The 22,097-nt window shown below is 38.4% G+C and overlaps 1 protein-coding gene across 1 annotated transcript in view; it reads right to left on the bottom strand.

Moving 5' to 3' along the window:
- Positions 1-6: 6 nt before the first annotated feature.
- Positions 7-22,097, bottom strand: part of LOC106877272 (DNA (cytosine-5)-methyltransferase 1) — a 60,528-nt gene continuing 38,437 nt past the window's right edge. The window contains exons 25-38 of the mRNA XM_014926136.2: positions 20,987-21,168; positions 20,038-20,111; positions 17,761-17,879; positions 16,793-16,864; positions 14,377-14,482; positions 12,708-12,859; positions 11,310-11,441; positions 11,014-11,216; positions 10,384-10,495; positions 8,212-8,361; positions 7,331-7,497; positions 6,409-6,649; positions 5,131-5,247; positions 7-2,767 (exon numbers count right to left, since the gene is read on the bottom strand). Of these exons, the coding sequence (XP_014781622.1) occupies positions 2,642-2,767; positions 5,131-5,247; positions 6,409-6,649; positions 7,331-7,497; positions 8,212-8,361; positions 10,384-10,495; positions 11,014-11,216; positions 11,310-11,441; positions 12,708-12,859; positions 14,377-14,482; positions 16,793-16,864; positions 17,761-17,879; positions 20,038-20,111; positions 20,987-21,168 (1,953 nt within the window). The 3' untranslated portion in view covers positions 7-2,641. The remainder of the gene's footprint in view (positions 2,768-5,130; positions 5,248-6,408; positions 6,650-7,330; positions 7,498-8,211; positions 8,362-10,383; positions 10,496-11,013; positions 11,217-11,309; positions 11,442-12,707; positions 12,860-14,376; positions 14,483-16,792; positions 16,865-17,760; positions 17,880-20,037; positions 20,112-20,986; positions 21,169-22,097) is intronic.

Below are 22,097 nucleotides of genomic sequence, written 5' to 3' on the forward strand. Positions count from 1 at the left end.
AAAATGCTGCAAAGCATTTATTCCACATTAACAATACTACCCGCTTGTTGCCTTTACTATGAAAAATATTAACGTTATTATAGAACTGTTAGTATGTCAGACGGACTAACTTGTTCCTCCCGAAATTGCTGGCCTTGTCTTTAAATTAAAAATCATTATCATAGGCGCAGGAGTGGCCGTGTGGTAAGTAGCTTGCTTACCAACCACATGGTTCCGGGTTCAGTCCCACTGCGTGGTACCTTGGGCAAGTGTCTTCTACTATAGTCTCGGGCTGACCAAAGCCTTGTGAGTGGATTTGGTAGAAGGAAACTGAAAGAAACCTATCGTATATATGTATATATATGTGTGTGTGTGTGTCCGTGTCCCCACCATTGCTTGACAACCGATGCTGGTGTGTTTACGTTCCTGTAACTTAGCGGTTCGGCAAAAAGAGACCGATAGAATAAGTACTAGGCTTCCAAAGAATAAATCCTGGGGTCGATTTTCTCGACTAAAGGCGGTGCTCCAGCATGGCTGCAGTCAAATGACTGAAACAAGTAAAAGAGTATTATTAAGGTGTCAAGCTAGCAGATTCGTTAAGGTGCCAGACAAAATCCTTAGTGGTATTTCATCAGTCTTTATGTTTTGAGTTCAAATTCTGCCGAGGTTGACTTTGCCATTCATCCTTTTGGGAGCTGATAAAATAACTACCAGTTGTGCACTGGGGTCGATGTAATTGACTAAGTCCTTTCACCAAAACTTCCTATAAGTAGAAAGGACTATTATTATTATTATGGGAGTGGATTGGCAGAATTGTTAGAGTGGCAGGAAAAAGTGTTGTGATATTTCTTCCAGCTCTTTGTTCCTAGTTCAAACCAGGTCATGGTCAACATTATCCTTTATCCCTCTGGGGTCAATAAAATAAAGTACCAGACAAGAACTTGGATCAATTTACTCAACTACAGCCACAAGCTGGCAGAATCATTAGCACAGCGGGCTAGATGCTTAGCAGCATTTCATCTGTTTTTACATTCTAAATTAATATTCTACTGAGGTTAACTCTGTTTTTCATCATTTCGAGGTTGATGAAATAAATATCAGCTGAGCACTGGGTTAGGGTTAATGTAATCAACTAGACCCCTTCCCCAAAATTTCAGGCCTTGTACATACAGCAGAAAGGAATTTACTCCACGCCATCAAATTTCATGGTCTGTTTCTAAGTTCTGAGTTCAAATTCCACTGAGGTCAACTTGGCCTTTCACCCATCTGGGGGTCGATGAAATAAGTACTAGTTGCATACTGGTGTTGATGAAATCAACTAGCCCCCTTCCACCCAAATTTCAGGCCTTGTGCCTATAGTAGATAGACTATTATTATCATTATTATATACTTAGTGGAATGTAGAAAGCTGTATAAAATGCTTGGCAGATGTCGCTAAAATGACACCCCCCCCACCTCCAGCAGTGAGTAGAAGTGAGAAAAACAGTCTTATTAGAAATGGTAGGCCGCTCACTTCCTCAATTCTGTCATCCATCTGCGTTTTCGAAAATTAAAATAATAAGAAACAAGTAAAAAAAAAAAAAGACGAACAGCTCTACCCTCTCTATGTGATCATTTGATCTGCTAAAATTAGTAAGTACATCTCCCTAAAATCACATCCTAATGTCTTAAAAATGCAAAGGATGTATTAGTAATGTTAAACGTAGACACTAAAAAGATGGAGTGCCTTTGACCAGCATTGACCTAGGGTTAAAAAAATAACAACAGCAATAAGCAATAAAACAATAGCTAAAGTTACACATTTATCACATTGATTTTTCTATTCGTATATCATGCACACATACATACAGAAGTGGGTGTTTCTATATTACTGCCACCCCTGACCTGTTATAAAAAGCTGTTCAGTCTTCCTCAAACCACACATTACCATCTTAAAAGACGTTTGGACAATCTTTAATCAAGAAATCCTGGATAAAACCGACAAAAAGAGTTGGGGAAATAAAAAGAGAAAATGTTTACATTGGAATATCTTTGTCGGTGGACTGATCAAGGTTGACCTGGGGTTAAACAACAACAACAACAACAACACAGGAAATAAATGTAAAATACTAATAAAATGCCCCCCTCCATAATATTGCATTTAAAAAAGCTTTATACATATCATCAATATCATTACACACACATATGTGTGAGTATATATATATGTGTGTGTGTGTGTATAATTATATAATTCACATATATAATTGTGTGAATATATATGTATAGATATGTGTGTGTGTGTGTACATATATATACATGTGTGTGCACATATATATATATATATATATATATATATATGTGTGTGTCTGTGGAAATGCTGGTATGTTTTGAAGAATTTCTAAGACATACAGCAATATCTCCTGCCAAGAAAAAGATTGAGATAAATGTCATACTGGGTCATACAGTCATACAAACAGACATCTGTATATACACATACATAAAGTGACATATATAATATACAATGCCCCCACACACACACACACACACACAGATGATTATAAATTTTCATATGCAAAGATATATACATGCCCACATACACACGTACACATATACAGAGGATAATTATTTTTGACCAAATCTTTCTTTCTTTCTTTCTTTCTTTCTTTCTCTCTCTCGCTGAGGCTCAGTTCTCCCTTTTGCTCTGATCTTCCGGTTTCTGTTCAGCAGAGTTTTGTAGTTTCCACAGCAGTGATTTCTTAATTTCGAAACCAATTTGTCGCGACATTGGTGGTGGGACAGCGTTACCAACCTGGAAAAAATAGCCAAGACATCAGTAACTAATTATTTTTTTTAATCAGGTACTTATTTCATTAGCATCTTGTTGCCAAACCGCGAGATACGGAGATATAAACAAACCATCACCGGTTGGCAAGCGGTGATGCAGAACAAACACCGGCAGAAAGACACACACACACACACATAAATATATGTAATTACTGGGAGTAATCGGTCACTGATGAAGATTAATCAAATCTGAAATCATCGATGATTTCTCAGTATCTCGCTTGCCGTAGGGAACTCGTCTCCCTTGTCAATCACAGAAAACTTTAGTAAGAATTCCTCATAGAAGCACAGCACAAAATCAGAAATTGGGTGGGTGGAGTGAGGATGACCATGGGGAAGATTGATCTCAGAATGTAGAGTTGAAAGAAATACCACAAGGTATATTGTCTGACTGCTCTAACAATTTTGCCAGTCTTCACTATGCAGAACCTTAATAACAACAACAATAATAATAATCTTTTCTATTATAGGCCACAATTTTTTGCAGGGTTGGGAGTCAATTACATTGACCCCAGTGCTTGACTAGTACTTATTTCAGCTACCCTGAAAAGATGAAAAGCAAAGTCGACCTCGGCAGAATTTGAACTCAGAACATAAAGACAGACAAAATACTGCTAAGCATTTCGCCTGGCATGCTAATGACTCCGCGAGCTTGCTGTCTTAAATAAGAATAATAATAGTTTCTACTATAGGCACAAGGTCCAAATTTGAGGGGGGGGGGTGCTGGTTAATTACCTCAACCTAAAAGGATGAGAGGCAGTCAACCTCGGTGGGATTTGAACTCAGTACGTAAAGACAGATGAAATGCCACTAAGTATTTTGTCTGGTGTGCTGCCAGCCCACTGCCTTAATAATATATGAAAAAAGGGATCAAAAGTCTTCCCTAACAGATAGGTACATAAATCCAGTTTTCTAGATTCTGTGGTGCATATATTCGTTCCCTGGATGTGACGCTGATCTGTCACAGAATCACTCATTTTTGCCAAGTGTTCATCTGGTACTTAGTTTATCAACCCTAAAAGGATGAAAAGCTAAGTTGACTTCAGCAGAATTCAGAACAAAATACTGCTAAGCATTTTGCCCAGTGTGCTAACATTTCTACCAGCTCACTGTCCTAAAAATAATAAAAATAATGATAATCCTTTCTACTATAGGCACAAGGCCTAAGATTTGCGGGGAGGGGTATAGTCAATTACATCGATCCCAGTACTCAACTGGTACTTGATTTATTGACCCTAGGCAAAGTCAACCTCAGCAGAATTTGAACTCAATATAATAATAATAATAATCCTTTCTACTATAGGCACAAAGCCTGAAATTTTGAGGGAGGGAACTTATCGATTACATTGACTTCAGTGCTTGACGTACTTATTTTATTGACCCCAAAAGAATAAAAAGCAAAGTCAGCCCTGGCAGAATTTGAACCCAGAATACCAATAAGCATTTCACCTGGTGTGCTAACGATTCAGCCAGCTCAATGCCTTAATAATAATAATAATAATAATAATAATCTTTTCTACTATAGGTACAAAGTCTGAAATTTCGGGGGAGGGGACTAATTGATTACATCAACCCCAGTGTTTGACTGGCACTTATTTTATCAAAGGCAAAGTCAACCCTGGCAGAATTTGAACTCAATGTAAAGATGGATGAAATGCTGATAAGCATTTCACCTGGTGTGCTAACGATTCAGCCAGCTCAATGCCTTAATGATAATAATTTCTAACTTAGTTCAGGTCAGAATTTTTCAATGAGTGGGGTAACTTCTATCAACAGCAATGATTTTTTTATGCCCCCACCCCCAGTATTTCACTGGTACTTGATTTTTATCTACAGGGCACAGAAATGTGAACAAATTTTCTTTATCTCTCCATAGAGCAGAAAATTTAAGGACTGCTCTAACTATTTCTCAGTTCATAAGTTTATCAAAGAAAAATACAAAATATTTTACAACCAAGTTAAACCTGTAGGATCCTTACATTAGTCACTAAATGCCTTAGAAGGCATCATTAATTAATTAAATTTATTGCCAATTAATAAACTGGTATGTAAATTACAGTGACTATTAAATTTAGGTCCTGGTTTTTGTTTCATATAAATAGCAATAAGTTATCAATTTTTCTGTGGCAGAAAAAGTGCAGATTTTTCACTGATGAGTCTCAAAATAGACACGAAACCAGTCAGAAACCCTACCTCCATTTTTTTGCCCAAAGAAAAAGAAAAACATTTGTTTTATATTTGTTTACACTTCACAGCAAGGTAAATATTGTAGTAACAAATCACACGAAAATTTCAGAAAGCAATAAATATATCGGTTAATATACAAACCTGACGATGTTTGTCAAGGATGCTTCCAAAAAAGCGATAAGTATCTGGAAAACCTTGTGACCTGGCACATTCTCTTACACTGACCACTCTGTGTTGTTCAGAGTGGAGCACACGACCCTGAAAAATATTTAAAAATAAGAAATAAATGGAAACAGTTGAAGTGTGTGTGTGTGTGTGTGTGTGTACTTATCCTTATTATGGTGAGCTGATGTAAGTATATATGTGTATGTAACCAAAATACTTTTAGCCCTTTCTCCAAACTTCTATCTCATCTTCTCTATGCAAATTACTCCATTTCTTACACCAACCACTTCACTAGAAACTCATACTTCAGTTATGAAGGAGAGAGAGTGAGAGAATTATACTCTGGCAAACAGCAGTATCATCTTCTGCCCTGTGGTAACATTTACCTTCCAGATGGTATCAATTTATTGGTCTGTGTTCAAGAAGGGAGCTTCTACATGTTTATTTGATCTACTGGAAATAACATGCCGGCACCATGTAAAAAGTACCTACGCTGGCATTAAGAAGGGCATCTAGCCATAGAAACCATGCCAAAACAGACGACTAGAACCAGCTCCTCTCAAACTATCCAACCCATGCCAGTATGGAAAACAGACATTAAATGATGATGATGATATATACAGACATGGTTGTGTGGTTAAGAAGTTCGTTTCACAACCACATGGCTTCAGGTTCAATCCTACCATGTGGTACCTTGAGCAAATGTCTTTCCCAATAACCAAGGCTCACTATAAGCTTTGTCAATGAGTTTAGTTGACAGAAATTGTACAGAAGTCAGTCATGTGTCTGTGTGCAATGTATGTACAAGTATGAATGTTGACATTCCAGGGTTTCACATGTCACTGGACGTGCAATATGAAGTTTATATTCCATTTTTGACATTTACAACTGGTTGCTCTACATTTCTGAAGACAGATGGAATAAAAATTCAATTTACTTCAAATACAGGTAAGAGTTAGCAACAGGAAGAGCATCCAGCTGTAAAATGCTGCCTCAAATAAGTCCCAGTCCAATTCATACTAGCATGGGAAAATAGGCATCAAACAAATTAAGACATGTAGGAGTAAATGCATGCATATATATACTCTCTCTCTCTTTCTGTATCACACATACACCTGTATGTTTGATGTGCTGCTTATACTTATTACTTTACAATATTAGAACAAGGCAAGAGAAATTGAAGGAGGAGATAAAGAGAAAAATAAAAGGAAAATACAATATAACAAGAAGGAAAACAAAATGTTAGGCTCTCACCTGTTTTCCCATTGGTTCAGGATTAGTGACGGTTGTACTGAAAAACCCGTCCCATTCTACACGACCATAGAGACCAGCCCAGTGGTTGTGTCTGTTACCCGTATGGGGCAGACACCAGGGTATCAGAGTGTTGAACTGTCGATCCATAGGATCACATTTGCCATCGAGAGCACAGGCACACACGCCTCTTAATTGATTGTTTGGACCTTTACCATTTCGTTTGTCGTGGTGACTGTAATGACTAAAAAAAAAAAAGTGGGGAGAAAACAAAATAAATAAATAATAATTTCTTATAGAAGTATAAGTGTAGAGATTTAATCCTTTAGCATTCAGATTACACTGTCAAATGTAATACTTTTTTATTCACATTATTTTGAATTAATCATGCATTATTTTGTAGTTTTGAGATTTCAATTATGCGATTATTTATCTTTAGAATAACATTGTAGGGTAGGTGTGAGAGGCTGAATCTGGCCAGGTTGAACATAAAAAAAAAAGGTACATTATTTTGGTTGGTTTAAATGCTAAAGGGCTTAAAAGGGAGGAAACAGTTTATTCCATCAACTCCAGAACTTAATCTTTACTTTATTTTATCAACCCCGAAAATGATGAAAAGTACAGTTGACATCAGCAAGATTTGAACTCAAAAGATAAAGAACAAATACTGCAAGACATTTAATCGAATGCTCCTAATTAAAAACTTTTTTTAAATGTGTTTTTGTGTTATGGGATAAGGGATGGGTTGCAGAAAGGTTAAATCAAAGTGGAGGGTTTTTTCCTTCTTTTTTACATCACTGTATTAAATTATGTCTAAAATTTCATCTACATAATGACATTCACCCAAACACAATAACATCCTAATTACCCTCGTTAACAATCTTGAGAAAGACAAGTCTTAAAATGTTAATTAAAAATAACTTACAGTTTTTTGGTTTTGTTCCCATCAGATAATTTGACTACAACATTTGGTAAATCTCTCCAGTCAGCACCGGGACAAAGTGGAATGTGCTGCATTCTTGCATGCACCAGAGGACTCATCTCCTTGCAGATGTGATCACGTAGAATCGGTTGATGTTGCTTGCCACGAATCTAAAAAGAAAAATAAACATCATTGAACACACAAAAATACCAAAACCAATGTATGTAGGAGTTCTTTATTGCTTTGCTCATAAATTGAAATCTATGTATAAACATACAGATTGTATGGCCTGTGCGCATGTGAGAACTGCAATGCTGTTTGGTAACGAGATGTGGGTGTTGAATGCACAGGATTTGCAACAAATAGAAAAATTTAAGACTGGTTTATGCCATCACCCTCTCTACCATTCTCCATCTCAACGTTTGGGGGAGGGGAGGTTTTTGGTATTGAGAGTTGATGACCTCTCTAGTGTTGGAGTTATGAAAAAGTGCATCAAGTACACTCTGTAAAGTGGTTGTGAATGAAGCAGAGATAAGGCAGTGTTGAAGACACTCTTTAGTCTTGCTAAGACCATGGTGATCTTCTTGGTGTTGGTGCTACAATAAAATTATCTCCAGTACATTCTGCAAAATGGCTGGTTTTAAGAAAAACATCCAGTCATTTCAATGGTGAACAACCACTTCTTCAGACAAGTCCAAAGTGGCTAAGAGAGATTCAACATTTTATCCTAACAGTAAATGTAGCATGGAGAAAAAGTAGGGCAAACACCTTAACAAATACACATTTACATAGAGACACACAGACAGACAAAAAAAAAAAAAAAAAAAAAATGAGAGAGATGATGAAAAACAAAGAATGTGAGGAATGAAGGAAATATAACCAACCAATCTCTGGAAATGGGAATATGGTTCTCCATTGTATTGGATCTCTTCCTCTTTAGCTCCATTGCGGATCTCTGGTAAGTCAGACATGGTGTCACGGACAGTGATGGTTCGAAATGGGGCCGACCCAGTACGGGTTATGGTAGAGTTATACTGGAAAGGATAAAGAAAAACTCAAAGTATATATGTACATATATGTGTATATGTATGTGTGTGTTTATCAACATGTCAATATTTCTATTTATATGTAAGGTAAAATGCTTAGCAGTATTTTGTCTGTCTTTACATTCTGAGCCCAAATTCTGCTGAGGTCATCTTTGCCTTTCATCGTTTCGGGATCAATAAAAATAAGTAGCAGTTGAGTATTGGGGTCGATGTAATCAAATTTCCCTCTTCCCTGAAACTGATGGCCTTGTGCAAATATTTGAAACCAATATTTCCATCTACATCAATATATATAATTGTATCGCTTTATCTGTTGGTCTATTTCTAGATCTGTCAACATATCTATTTTTACACAGACACACACCTGTACCAGTGGAGCACTAAGAGCACCGTTCGAGCGTGATCGTTACCAGTGTCGCCTTCATCTCCTTCATTGGACACTAAACTCGGCTTGCGAAGACCTGTTGGGGCAAGCGAAAGCAAAATCATGATGGCACCTGTACCAGTGGAGCGCTAAGAGCACCATTCGAGCGTGATCGTTATCAGCGTCGCCTTCGTGGCACATGAAAAGTCATTCGAGCGAGACCATTGCCAGTGCCGCTGGACTGTGCAGGTGGCACGTAAAAGCACCCATTACACTCTCGGAGTGGTTGGCGTTAGGAAGGGCATCCAGCTGTAGAAACTCTGCCAAATCAGATTGGAGCCTGGTGTAGCCATCTGGTTCACCAGTCCTCAGTCAAATTGTCCAACCCATGCTAGCATGGAAAGCGGACGTTAAACGATGATGATGACACCCATACACAACTAATAGTTATATCTGTCTTTCTTTTATTCAAATATTTGGTGTACATATATGTCCAAATGTGTAGGTGTGCATGTGCTAAAATTCATGACACCCCACCTCCACCCAGGCAATCTACATCAGTGGTTCTCAACAATTTTTTTGCCTATGGACCCCACCCCCCTCTGATTTCTATTTTACTCAGGGGAAAAGAATCCTCATAGCCATTCAGTGTCTAAAAACTATTAGATTTTAATAATTAAATATTAGGAATTGTATAAAAATAAATTGTTTAAATATTTTGTGTTTTGTAGAAATATAACCAATTTATTGAGCATAAATTTTAATGACAAAACCTTATATGGACCCCACTCAAGGGTCATATGGACCCTGGTTGAAAACCACTGATCTACATCCATGTAGAGTTAAGAGGATGAGAAATATGTATCTCCTTGCATAGGATGAAACTATTTTTATTCACTGTACTTGTAAGTTTACAACACAGGAAATTTCCTCTGATACCAAAAGCTAAATATACATACATGCATGCACACACACATACCCCCCACACACACACCTATATATATATAATAATAATAATATAGATTTAATCAAAAGATTAAATGTGGTACTTAAAATGTTAGAGGCACCAGAATTTGTAGTAAAAACCAAAAACAAAATCAAGAGATTTGGTGAATAAAATTTGAAGAAAAGCAACAAAAATTCATTAGGTTATAGCAGTTGTTTTTGCACACATTTACAAAATGACTTTCTAAAATGAAATTCTATTATGCAGCTGAGGAGTACATTTTCATTGCACATCTTATGTGGTGTTCTCACTACATAAATATATGAAGTTTGTACGAAACGTACGTACTGCTATAACCTAATGAATTTTTGTTGCTTTTCTTCAAATATATATATATATATATATATATATATATACACACAATGATGATATGATGATGATATCTACACGTGTGTCCCACAGAAAAATGTATTCACACAACAGTGAATACACAATTACCCAACAAATTTCCTTTAAATTTAACCCAAACACATTTCTTTCCTTTCATCAAATGCTAGAATTATCAGCTGACATCATCCAGTAAACATATTCAACCTGTTAGAGCAACTAAAAAATAAATCTAATACAGATTTATTGAAACTCAACCAAAATTCTTTACTCTTTTACATTGAAGCATGAAAGCTGTCCTTAAATTGCTTACCTTCTTGTCATCAACGACGACTGATAACTGCATACCTCGAGGTGCAAACACATGCAATGGATCTGGGTAGAATGGTAACTTCTCTCCTGGGGCAGCTGCCAAGATTATGGCTCTGCAAACATTAACATGGAGATAAAGATTAGCATGGAGACAATTAACAAAGTAATCAAGAATATACAAATTAATATACAAGAAAATTAAAGCAGTGAGCTGACAGAATCATTGGCACACTGGGCAAGATGATTAGCAGCTTTTTGTCTGACTCAACATTCTGTGTTCAAATTCTGCTGAAGCCAACCTTGCCTTTTATCCTTTAGGAGTTGATAAAATAAATACCAGTTGAATACTGGGATTGATGTAATTGAATTACCTGCTTCCACAAAATTTTTGACCTTGTACCAAAATTTGAAGACAATATACAAGAAAATTAAGATGTAAAGTAATTGAAATTATTGTTGCTAATTCTTCATAAAGGATTAGAGCAAGATTCGAACCAATAAAACTTGTGGTTAATAATCCAGCACTTTTAACCTCAAGGTCACTATATACCTCTAGAAAATGTAAGAACTAATTTGAAGGTAGTACAACAACACTATAAGAACATGGAAACTATCTTGGTTGAAGACTTACCTTCTCCGAGTCTGAGCCACACCATAATTGCCGGCCTGCAGAATGCCAAAAGTACATTGGTAACCCATTTGTGTCAAACAACGCAAAGTCAACTTCAACACCATACTTTTCTTGAACGACACAAAATTCCGTACGTTTTCCAAGACAAAGAACCTTGGTCGATAAAAATCACAGTAACTCAGGTAGGAAGCAATCAAAGAATTCTGAAATGGAATTTAAAAAGAATTGGAACTGAAGGAGCCAAAACTAGGATGGTCGTGGGAGGTTGCTTTTGATCTTAAGCCTTTGCAGCTCACCTTAAATTTGGAATAGTCTCTGTAGTTGAAACGGTTCATCCCACTGAATCCTTGGCATGGAGGACCTCCACACAGCAGTTCTACTTCTCCCTTTTTAGGTAATTTCTGACCCTTTGAGGTTTTCTCTATTCCCTAAATAAAAATTTGAAAAATTCAGAATTATTTTAAAGAGTTCAATACTTTCAGGTTTGCAATTAATGTTTTACAGAACAAACTGGGTCATAATGAATTGATTTGTTAGGGGTTAGGGTTTTGTATTGGGTGACTTCAAGAATAAACTATGTTCCGGAATGGTCATGCGATGAGGAGGAATGACATAGGAAAGGTTTGGTGTTAAATACTGGCACTCTGTTGGTTACGATGATGAGGGATCCAGTTGAGAACAGCCTGCTCGTGAAATTAACATGCAAGAGGCTCAGTACTCCAGACACACATACCCATAACGTAGTTCTCAGGGAGATTCAGCATGACACAGAATGTGACAAGGCTGGCTCTTATGACACAGGTTAAACTCATTTTTGCCTGCTGAGTGGACTGTAGCAACATGAAATAAAGTGTCTTGCTCAAGGACAGAACGTGCTGCCAGGAACTGAACTCATGACCTTATGATTGTAAGCCAAATACCCTAAACACTAAGCCACATGGCTTCACTGCCTGGTGTTATATGGCAATGAAAGCTGGGAAAGTAAAGATAGTGAACATCCAATGAGTGGAACGATGATGTTAAGAATGTGACTGTCGTGGCCTGCCTTTGGCCCTCAGCTCTGAAATGGTGTGGTAAGGGCACTTTTGTGACACACCGCGTTTCTTGGGTATGTTTTTATGTTTTGGGACCTGGCAGAGACCATCAATCTCCAGATTTTACTATGGCTGATTTCTTTCAGGAGCGACAGACAGACAGACAAAAAGCAAAAGAGAAGAATTGACTCCAGCACTAAACTGGTACTTTATTTATTGATCTCAAAAAGATCGCAAAATAAAATTGACCTTGGCAAGATTTGAACTCAGAATGCAGAGAGCCAGAATGAATACCACAATGAAATCTACCCTCAGCTCTTAATGACTTGACCACCTGGCCATCTTAACAGTGACTGTATGATTGCATGTGCCAAGGGTGTGATGTGGTGTAGATATGACAATGATAGATACAGGGTATGTGGGGGATTTTCAGGTTCCGTCGACCAAATCCACTCACAACGCTTTGGGCAGCCCGAGGTTATAGTAGAAGATACTTGCCCAAGATGCTATGCAGTGGGACTGAACTTGGAAGCATGTGACTGGGAAGCAAGCTTTTTACCACATAGCCACACCTGTGTCTATACAGAGTAGAGATATACTATATAAAGTACAGACGTACAGCATAAAGTACATATATACCAATCATACAAAGTAACTTACCTTCATTGCTAACTGAAGCAATAAATTACAATCGTCTGTGAAAACTGTACAACCAGCATTATTGAGACGGAATGCCTGTGCAGCCATCTCCATCTTCTCAATAGCCCAGTGTGACTTGGCAATACCAGCTTGGTAAAGTCCCTCAGATAAACCTGTTGAGAGAAATAATGGGGTAGAAATAGAGATGTAAAAAAAAAAACAAAAAAAAAAAAACAAAAAAAAAAAAAGTATGTTAAATCAGTGTTGTTGACTGAACATACCTATGTCCTTAGTTCAGCACCAATAGTGCAGACCTGTAATTGAAGATGTGCTAACCATGGCCATCCTGTCATTTAGTATATTAGGAACATCATTGCCCAATGCACTGTTCACTATTTAGCCCTTTAGCATTCAGGTTATTCTGTTAAATGTAATGCTTATTTGAGGCGTAATGGCCCAGTGGTTAGGGCAGCAAACTCGCGGTCGTAGGATCGCGGTTTCGATTCCCAGACCGGGCATTGCGGAGTGTTTATTGAGCGAAAACACCTAAAAGCTCCACTAGGCTCCGGCAGGGGATGGTGGCGAACCCTGCTGTACTCTTCCACCACAACTTTCTCTCACTCTTACTTCCCGTTTCTGTTGTGCCTGTAATTCAAAGGGTCAGCCTTGTCACACTGTGTCACGCTGAATATCCCCGAGAACTACATTAAGGGTACACATGTCTGTGGAGTGCTCAGCCAGTTGCACGTTAATTTCACGAGCAGGCTGTTCCGTTGATCGGATCAACTGGAACCCTCGACGTCGTAAGCGACGGAGTGCCAACTAATGCTTATTTATTCACATTGTTTTAATTTAATGTAGCTTCAAGATTTCAATGGTGTGACTATTTTTAGAATGACAATGTAGATTAGGTGTGAGGGGCCAGATCTGGCCAGTTAGGACATAAAGCAGGTAGAATATTTTAGCCATATATGACTGGTTTAAATGCTAAAGGGTTTTATCGGCTGCTATTTCTGGAAGGTCAAACTTATTTTAGGCTTTGTTAAATGTATGGTAAACTGCAGATGTACTTATGTATGTAGGAGGTGAATGTGGGTAGTGGTGATCATAGGTCTGCTCAATCAGGCCAGGACATTCCATTTAGTGGTGATGGGGTGTATACATAGGACTACACTGTCTGTGTCCATTTCTTATTTAAATCAGCAGGCTGTAATTCCAAGGGATATTTGGCTGTTATTTCCAGCAGATCAAGTGACCATATAGAGATGCCTTCATCGGTCATTATATGTAGAGGAATCTGCAGGTGTAGGTGCGTATGTCTGTTCAAAGTGGATGTGAAAGTAAGTTGGTATTGTTTAACCCCAGGTCAGCCCTGATTGGACAGACAACTGATCAAAGACATTCTAGCTGCCTTTTTCCAATGCACAGGGAACCCAGGACCACATGTATTTTCCTTTGTTTTTTTTGTGTTTAAGTCACTAGAAATGATTTTAGGGAGATTTAGCTGCTATTGTTAGCAGGCTGAGTGATTATGTAGAGACCCTCACATTGGTATATGTCAGTGGGTGTGTCTGATACAAGTGAATGTGATGTCCGAAATGTACCGTCAATGTTGTTGAAGGTTGTTGTCTTCTTTAAAAGAGTTTTGAATTAAGAAAGAAGTCAGTGGTTGTTCAGATTAATACATTACCTCCACATCCGGCAAAGACATCCAAAGCTGCGAGAGGAGTTACCGTTGGTTCAATTTCATCAGGAAGGCATTTACTTTTACTTTTTGTCTTGCCTTTTCCTTTACCCTGCAACACAAACAAAATCCACTCAATGCAATGTTAACTAGGTGTGATGGTTAAATAAACACAGTATTAACCAAATACACCACTAACATAGTATAACCCTACTGAGATTAGCTATTTAGCATTCAGATTACTCTTTCAAATGCAAGGCTTATTTATTCATACTGTTTAGAATTAATCATGCATCATGTTCTAGTTTCGAAATTTCAATGATGTGATTGTTTATTTTTAAAATGACACTGTAGGGTAGGTGTGAAAGGGCAGATCTGGTTGGTTTGAACATAAAACAGGGAGAATATCTAGGCTGGATATGGCCAGTTTAAATACTAAAGAATTAATACAGCTTTAACCAAACACATCATCAACATAGTGTTAACCTTAGAAGGGAAGGCCTGTCTCCACTCCTTACAAATGAAGTTATTTGTGCAGGAGGGGCTTCTATGGCTAGTGTGAGTAAACAAGTATGGTTCATGGATTATAACGGGATCAAGTTTTGGTGTTGCAACCAACAACAGCTACTGTCCGTATGTCAGGTTTCCATAGTTTCCATCTACCCACTTTCACTCACACTGGAAGCGTGGTCTAGTGGTAAAGGTGTTGGAATCCTGATCATAAGATTGTGATTTCAATTCCTGGACCAGGTGATGTGTTGTGCTCTTGGGCAAAACATTTCATCTCACACTGCTCAAGTTCACTCAGATGGTAAAAATGAGTAATCCTGTGATGGACTGGTGTCCAGTCCAGGGAATTTATGCACCAGAGAAACCAGGAGACCAGCCCTGTGCTCCTTACAGAGTATTGTGGACTAACTCCAATTTCACTCACAAGGTTTGTGTTGACTATGGGAGCTAAAAAAGATACTCAAAGACCTATAAGTGGGACTGAACCCAGAATCATTTGATTGTGAGTCAAACCTTTTAACCACACAGCTATATTGATTTCAAATTTTTGACAATGCCAGCTATTTTGAGAGAGAGGTTAAGTCGATTACATAAATCCAAATGCTCAACTGGTACTTACTTTATTGAACCCAAAAAGATGAAAGGTGAAGTTGAATTTGAACTCAGAATGTAAAGATGGAAAAAATACCTCTAAGCAATTTGCCTGCCATTCTAACAATTCTGCCAGCTTGCTGTCTTTCACCAGATAGCTATATTGTTAACATATTATGGCAAATAGATGTGGTGTGTAATAGTATCTCATTTACTAACACAGTTTTAACCAGATGATATCTAGTCTTTTACTCGTTTCAGTCATTTGACTGTGGCCATGCTGGAGCACCACCTTTAGTTGAGGAAATCGACTCCAGGACTTATTCTTTGCAAGCCTAGTACTTATTCTATCGGTCTCTTTTGCTGAACCGCTAAGTTACGGAGATGTAAACACACCAGCATCGGTTGTCAAGCGATGTTGGGGGACAAACACAGACACACAAACTTATACACACACACATATATATATATATATATATATATACATATATACGACAGGCTTCTTTCAGTTTCCGTCTACCAAATTCACTCACAAGGCTTTGGTCGGCCCGAGGCTATAGTAGAAGACACTTGCCCAAGGTGCCACGCAGTGGGACTGAACCCAGAACCATGTGGTTGGTAAGCAAAGCTACTTACCACACAGCCACTCTTGCTAACCAAACACTGTTAACCAACTGTGGTATTCATGTGAACTAAATTCACCTTTATCTGAACAGCGGTAAACAGTATTAACAGTAAACAATGTTAACAAGATGTTATATCTAACGTGTGTTGTGAATCAAACACATTAGTGAAACTATGTTAACTAGATGGGCTCAGTCAGATGTGCTGTGGAAGCCATATAAAATTAATTATAATTAGCTCAATCAGGCAGTGAACTGGCAGAATCATTAACATGCTGGAAAAAGTGCTTAGTGGTATTACTTCTGACTTTAATATTTTCAGTTCAAATCCCACCAAAGTTGACTTTGCCTGTCATCCTTTCAGGGTCGATAAAATAGTACCAGCTGAGCACTGGGGTTGATATCATCAACTTCACCACCTTCCAAAATTTCTGGCCTTGTGCCGAAATTTGAAACCAATATTAATTAACTCATTAATGTATTAAGTTTAATTAAATACTTTATGTGGTCAAGAAATTCACTTCTCTATCGTGTAACTTTAGGTTCAGTCCTTCTGCGCAACACCTTCAGTAAGTGTTTTCTGCTAAGCCTCAGACCAGCCAAAGCACCTTGTTTGGTATCAAACAAGCCTTATGAGATTTTAACAAACATCAGACACAATTAAAAGACTTCTGTAGGAAACCAAAGCCACTGCTTACCTTTCCTTTATCTCCCATCAAACAGGCAACATTCGGAGGATCTTCAAAGGACCGTTTCTCACGGTTGTAAGCCTGAAGAGACACAACATGTAGTAGTGTAATAGAGTTAGATATAGAGATAGCCAGATGGAGAGAGAGAGAATCAAGATACAGGGAAAGAATGACAGACATTTAGACAAAAATAATTATAGAGAGCAACACATAAGGAAACAAATAAGAGAGGCAGCCACTACGTCAGTAAAATAGGATACAGAGCAGTGATAAGTGTTGCCTTTTTACCTTAAAACACTCAGCCAACAATACTACAACTACTGTCCTTATTACATACTTCACTGATAAAAAAGAACATACAGAAAAATAAATGATCTACAACTTGAGTAAAATGTGGCAGAAAACAACAGCAGCAAGTACATAGCATTTACATTGGTAAAGCACAGAAGAGAGGACAATAAAAAATGATAGTCAACTTGTACTTTGGTTAAATATGAGAGATGTGGAGGCGCAACGGCCCAGTGGTTAGGGCAGCGGACTCGCGGTCGTAGGATCGCGGTTTCAATTCCCAGACCAGGCGTTGTGAGTGTTTATTGAGCGAAAACACCTAAATACTCCATGAGGCTCTGGCAGGGGATGGTGACGAACCCTGCTGTACTCTTTCACCACAACTTTCTCTCACTCTTACTTCCTGTTTCTGTTGTACCTGTATTTCAAAGGGCCAGCCTTGTCACACTGTGTCACGCTGAATATCCCCGAGAACTACGTTAAGGGTACACGTGTCTGTGGAGTGCTCAGCCACTTGCACGTTAATTTCACGAGCAGGCTGCTCCGTTGATCGGATCAACTGGAACCCTCGACGTCGTAAGCGATGGAGTGCCAACAAACAATACAAATATGAGAAAAAAAAGAAAAAAAGTCATAGATATAACTTTTACTTTGGTCGGGTACAAAGCAGCAGAAATATGTCAGCTTACCTCTGTGAAATAAAACCTGTCAACAGCACCCATGAAGTAGGTATCTTTATCAACTTTCAAATTTTCACTGTACACAACTGTACACTTGCCTGAAACGGTCTTGAAATCTACAGTGACCTCTGTGAGAAAAGAAAGGGAAAATTTTGAAGATTAGTGTCAAATTATTCTATTGAATGTAATACTTATCTATTCACACTGTTTTGAATTTATCCTGCGTTATCTCGTAGCCTTGCAATTTTGATTATGTCTCTTTTACTCTTTTACTTGTTTCAGTCATTTGACTGTGGCCATGCTGGAGCACCGCCTTTAGTCGAGCAAATCGACCCCAGGACATATTCTTTGTAAGCCTTGTACTTATTCTATCGGTCTCTTTTGCTGAACCGCTAAGTTACGGGCATGTAAACACACCGGCATCGGTTGTCAAGTGATGTTGGGGGGGGGGGGACAAACACAGACACACACATATATATATATATACATATACATAGGATGGGCTTCTTTCAGTTTCCATCTACCAAATCCATTCACAAGGCTTTGGTCGGCCCGAGGCTATAGTAGAAGACACTTGCCCAAGGTGCCACACAGTGGGACTGAACTCCGAACCATGTGGTTCGTAAGCATGCTACTTACCACACAGCCACTCCTGCGCCTGTATATTTTTTAGGCTAACAATGTAGAGTAGGTGTGAGAGGCAGGATCTGGCCAGTTTAAACGCTAAAGGGTTAATGAAGTACAGTATGTTGCTGTTCAGGTCTAGGTCAGTCATAACTGAACAAACCTATTATCAATGTCATTTCAGCCATGTCCTTGCCTTTTCTGCAGACTAGTCCTTGTCATTGTCTCGTGGAAGTGATGACAAGTGACTGAGGCCTCTGGTGATTTGCTAGGCTTGAGAAGGCAAGTCAAGCTACATGAAATCATGGTTGTGATCACTGCCAATGATACATGAAAGGTACCTGTGCCAGTGACATGTAAAAGACACCCAGTACAGTCTGTGGGGTGGTTGACATTAGAAAGGGCATCCGGCCATAGAAACCAGGCCAAAACAGACTGGACCCAGGTGCAGCTATCTGGCTGAAAAGCTCTGGTCAAACTGTCAAACCCATGCCAGTAATAGAAAAAAGATGCTAAATGATGATGATGATGATGATGATGAATCCTTCCTTTTTTTTAAAGCCAGTGAAGTGCGATGAGGGAAATCTGACTGCTATGTCTTGCAATCACTTAACTCTCCCTTGTGGGTTTGTGATTATAATAAAGTGTGGTGTCAGTGTAATTATATAATATCATCAATTTAAATCCACTTTCCATGCTGTGATTGGTTGAAGGGGTTGATATGATCCAAACTAGTCATTCAAAGTTACTACACTCCCCACCAAACAGGTTGAAGAACCCATTTCTCTATTGTAGAGTTCATTTTTGGTTTGACTTCTATGGCTAAATGCTTTTCTTAACATCAGCCACTCAACAAAATTACAGAGAAATGACCAGGACACATTCGTCTTGGCATCAGCACGAGAAGTTGCCGTGTTTGCAGCAAGACAAAAAAGAGTCCTCACCACCTCACTACACTACATTGTCTGTGTATATATCCCAAGCTCCACTAGATATGTGATGCCAGTGTGCATGTGCGACAGAGCACTGGTGTATTGAGAGAACTGTTGGGCATAAGAGGAATTATATGCAATGTGCAAGAGACTGGGCTGGTTTGGTCATGTGATGCAAATGGATGAGGGCAGTTACATAAGGAAGTATCAATCATATAAATAGAGGGACGTTGTAGAAGAGGGAGACCCAGGAAGACATGGGACAAAGTATTGGGGGCTGATTCAAAACACTGAGCCTTACAAAGGAGATAACAGAGGATTAAGATATGAGGTGCATTACTATACTCAAGAAGAGCCACCCACCACAACAGAATCAAGATCCTAAAGCCAAGGTGCCATGTAAAAAGCATTGGTGTGTGTGCAGTGCCACATAAAAAGCACCCAGTACACTCTGTAAAGTTGTTGGCGTTAGGAACAACATCCAGTTGTAGAAACAAAACCAAAACAGACTATGGAACCTGGTGTGGCCCATGACCTTGCCATTTCATGTCAAACCATCAAACCTATGCCAGCTTGTTAAATGTTGATGATGTCTCACAAGGAGTTGTGTCTACATGGTATGATGGTCTCAACTGACATGAACATGCATAAAAGGAAGCCACTATGTATGATCTTTAATTAACCATGGAGAATAAGATTCAAAGTGCTTTAATCATCTAAATGAACCTACCTTCGTTGCTCCAATAAAGGACGTTTAGATCTGCCTGGTAGGAAGCTGCTGGACCTTTGTGAGTGTTTTCTGGTCTGAAAAAGAGAAATGATAGGTTAAAGCTTATAATAAAAATCAACAATGGGTTAAAGGTTATTGTGTAGGCCAATGATGGTTGTTGGACTCATGATTGTAAGATTGTAGTCTCGATTCCTGGACTGAGCAATGCATTGTGTTCTTAACCCTTTAGTGTTCAGATTGCTCTGTTAAATGTAATACTTTTTCACTCAAATTGTTTTGAATTAATCATGCATTATCTTATAGCTTTGAGGTTTCAATGATGTGATTGTTTATTTTTAGAATGACAATGTAGGTTAGGTGTGAGAGGCTAGATATCGCCAGTTTGAATATAAAACATGTAGAATATATTGGTCTGGATATGGCCGGTTTAAACACTAAAGGGTTAAATAAGACACTTCATTTCATGTTGCTCCGGTCTACTCAACTGGCAAGCATGAATAATCATGTGATGGGCCAGCATCCTGTCCAGTGGAGAATATATGCACCACAGAAACTGGGAAACTGGCCCCATGAGTCTATGACCTGGAAAGGATCTTTATCTTTTCTATCTATAGGTCAAGGATGGGTCAAAGGTTACTGTGTAGATCAAAGGTCAATAACAGGCCAAACGTGATCGTATAGGCCAACAAGTGCCATTCCAAACTATACAGCCATGTTCTTAACTCAATTGTACTTGGCATTACATCACATATTCAACCACCACCACCACCACTACTTTTAATGTCAAGTTGTGTGTGTATGCATATGTGAATAATGATGTCTCATACCGTGTCTGATTAAATAATAAGATGGTTATGGTTGACACATCTTTGATCATAGACCCAACATTCCAATCAGGGCTGATGTGCAGACTAAACAACAACAAATAAAAAAAAAAGTTCTTTCTTACCTATAAAATTTATTGATTTTAATTTTGATGTCAGTGAGATCCATAAGACGACTGTTGTTAACCTTCCGGCAGAAGATTTCTGTGATCCGACCAATATGGAAAGGTTGGGGGACGTACTCATTTGAGCCTTTGATGTAATCGGAAGATTTCCGGTATGCTTCTGTGTAAGCGTCATCATCAAACTGTCAAAAGAAAAATACAATTTTTTTTTTACATTTTTTGTTTTCATCATCAGCATTTAACATCTGTTTTCCATGCTGGTATGGGTTGAACGGTTTGACAGGAGCTGGGAAGTTGGAGGGCTACACCAGACTCCAGTCATCTGTTTTGACATGGTTTTTATGGCTGGATGCCCTTCTCAACGCCAGCCACTTCACAGAAAGGTGCCAGCATGAGTGCCTTCTATGTGGTGCCAGCATTGGTGCCTTTTATGTGGCACCTGCACGGGCCTTTTGATGTGATGCCGGCATGGGTGCTTTATACATGACTGACACAGATGCTTTGTATGTGGCACCAGTACCCAGGGGGGTCACCATACAGCTTGGAACTAAGAGGAGTTGCTGTGAGTCAGGCAAAATTGTTGATTAAGTGGTTGGCATCTCTCATTTCCAATATTGTCATGACATTACAGAGACTAAAAATGATTTTACTCTGTGATATATGAGTAGAGTTCAAGAAAGATATAGAAATAAACACAGATGTTAGTCAAAGAATACAGCACAATTCAAAGACTCAACCATCAACAAAAATCAGTAAAATCATTAGCTTATCAGACAAAATACCTTGCAGTATTTAGTTATGTCTCTTTATATTCTGAGTTCGAATCCCACTAAGGTTACCTTAACCATGTCATTCTGGAATTCATAACATAAATACCAGACAAATTCTATCATCAACTTTCATATAATTTTTTTTTCCAGTCCTCTCTAATACAACTTTTGTCATTTGCTGTGTTCCTTTGTCATCTCTTTTATAGGGTTCAACTTTGTGAGATCAGCCTTCATCACTTTTGCCCACTTCTTGGCACTTATAGTATTTATCAACCCTTCAGAGGTGAATGGGAAACAAAACTCCTGCAGGATTTGAACTTGAAATAAAAAATGGATGTAAT

The sequence above is a fragment of the Octopus bimaculoides genome, chromosome 23, assembly GCF_001194135.2.
Source record: "Octopus bimaculoides isolate UCB-OBI-ISO-001 chromosome 23, ASM119413v2, whole genome shotgun sequence".
NCBI lineage: Eukaryota > Metazoa > Mollusca > Cephalopoda > Octopoda > Octopodidae > Octopus > Octopus bimaculoides.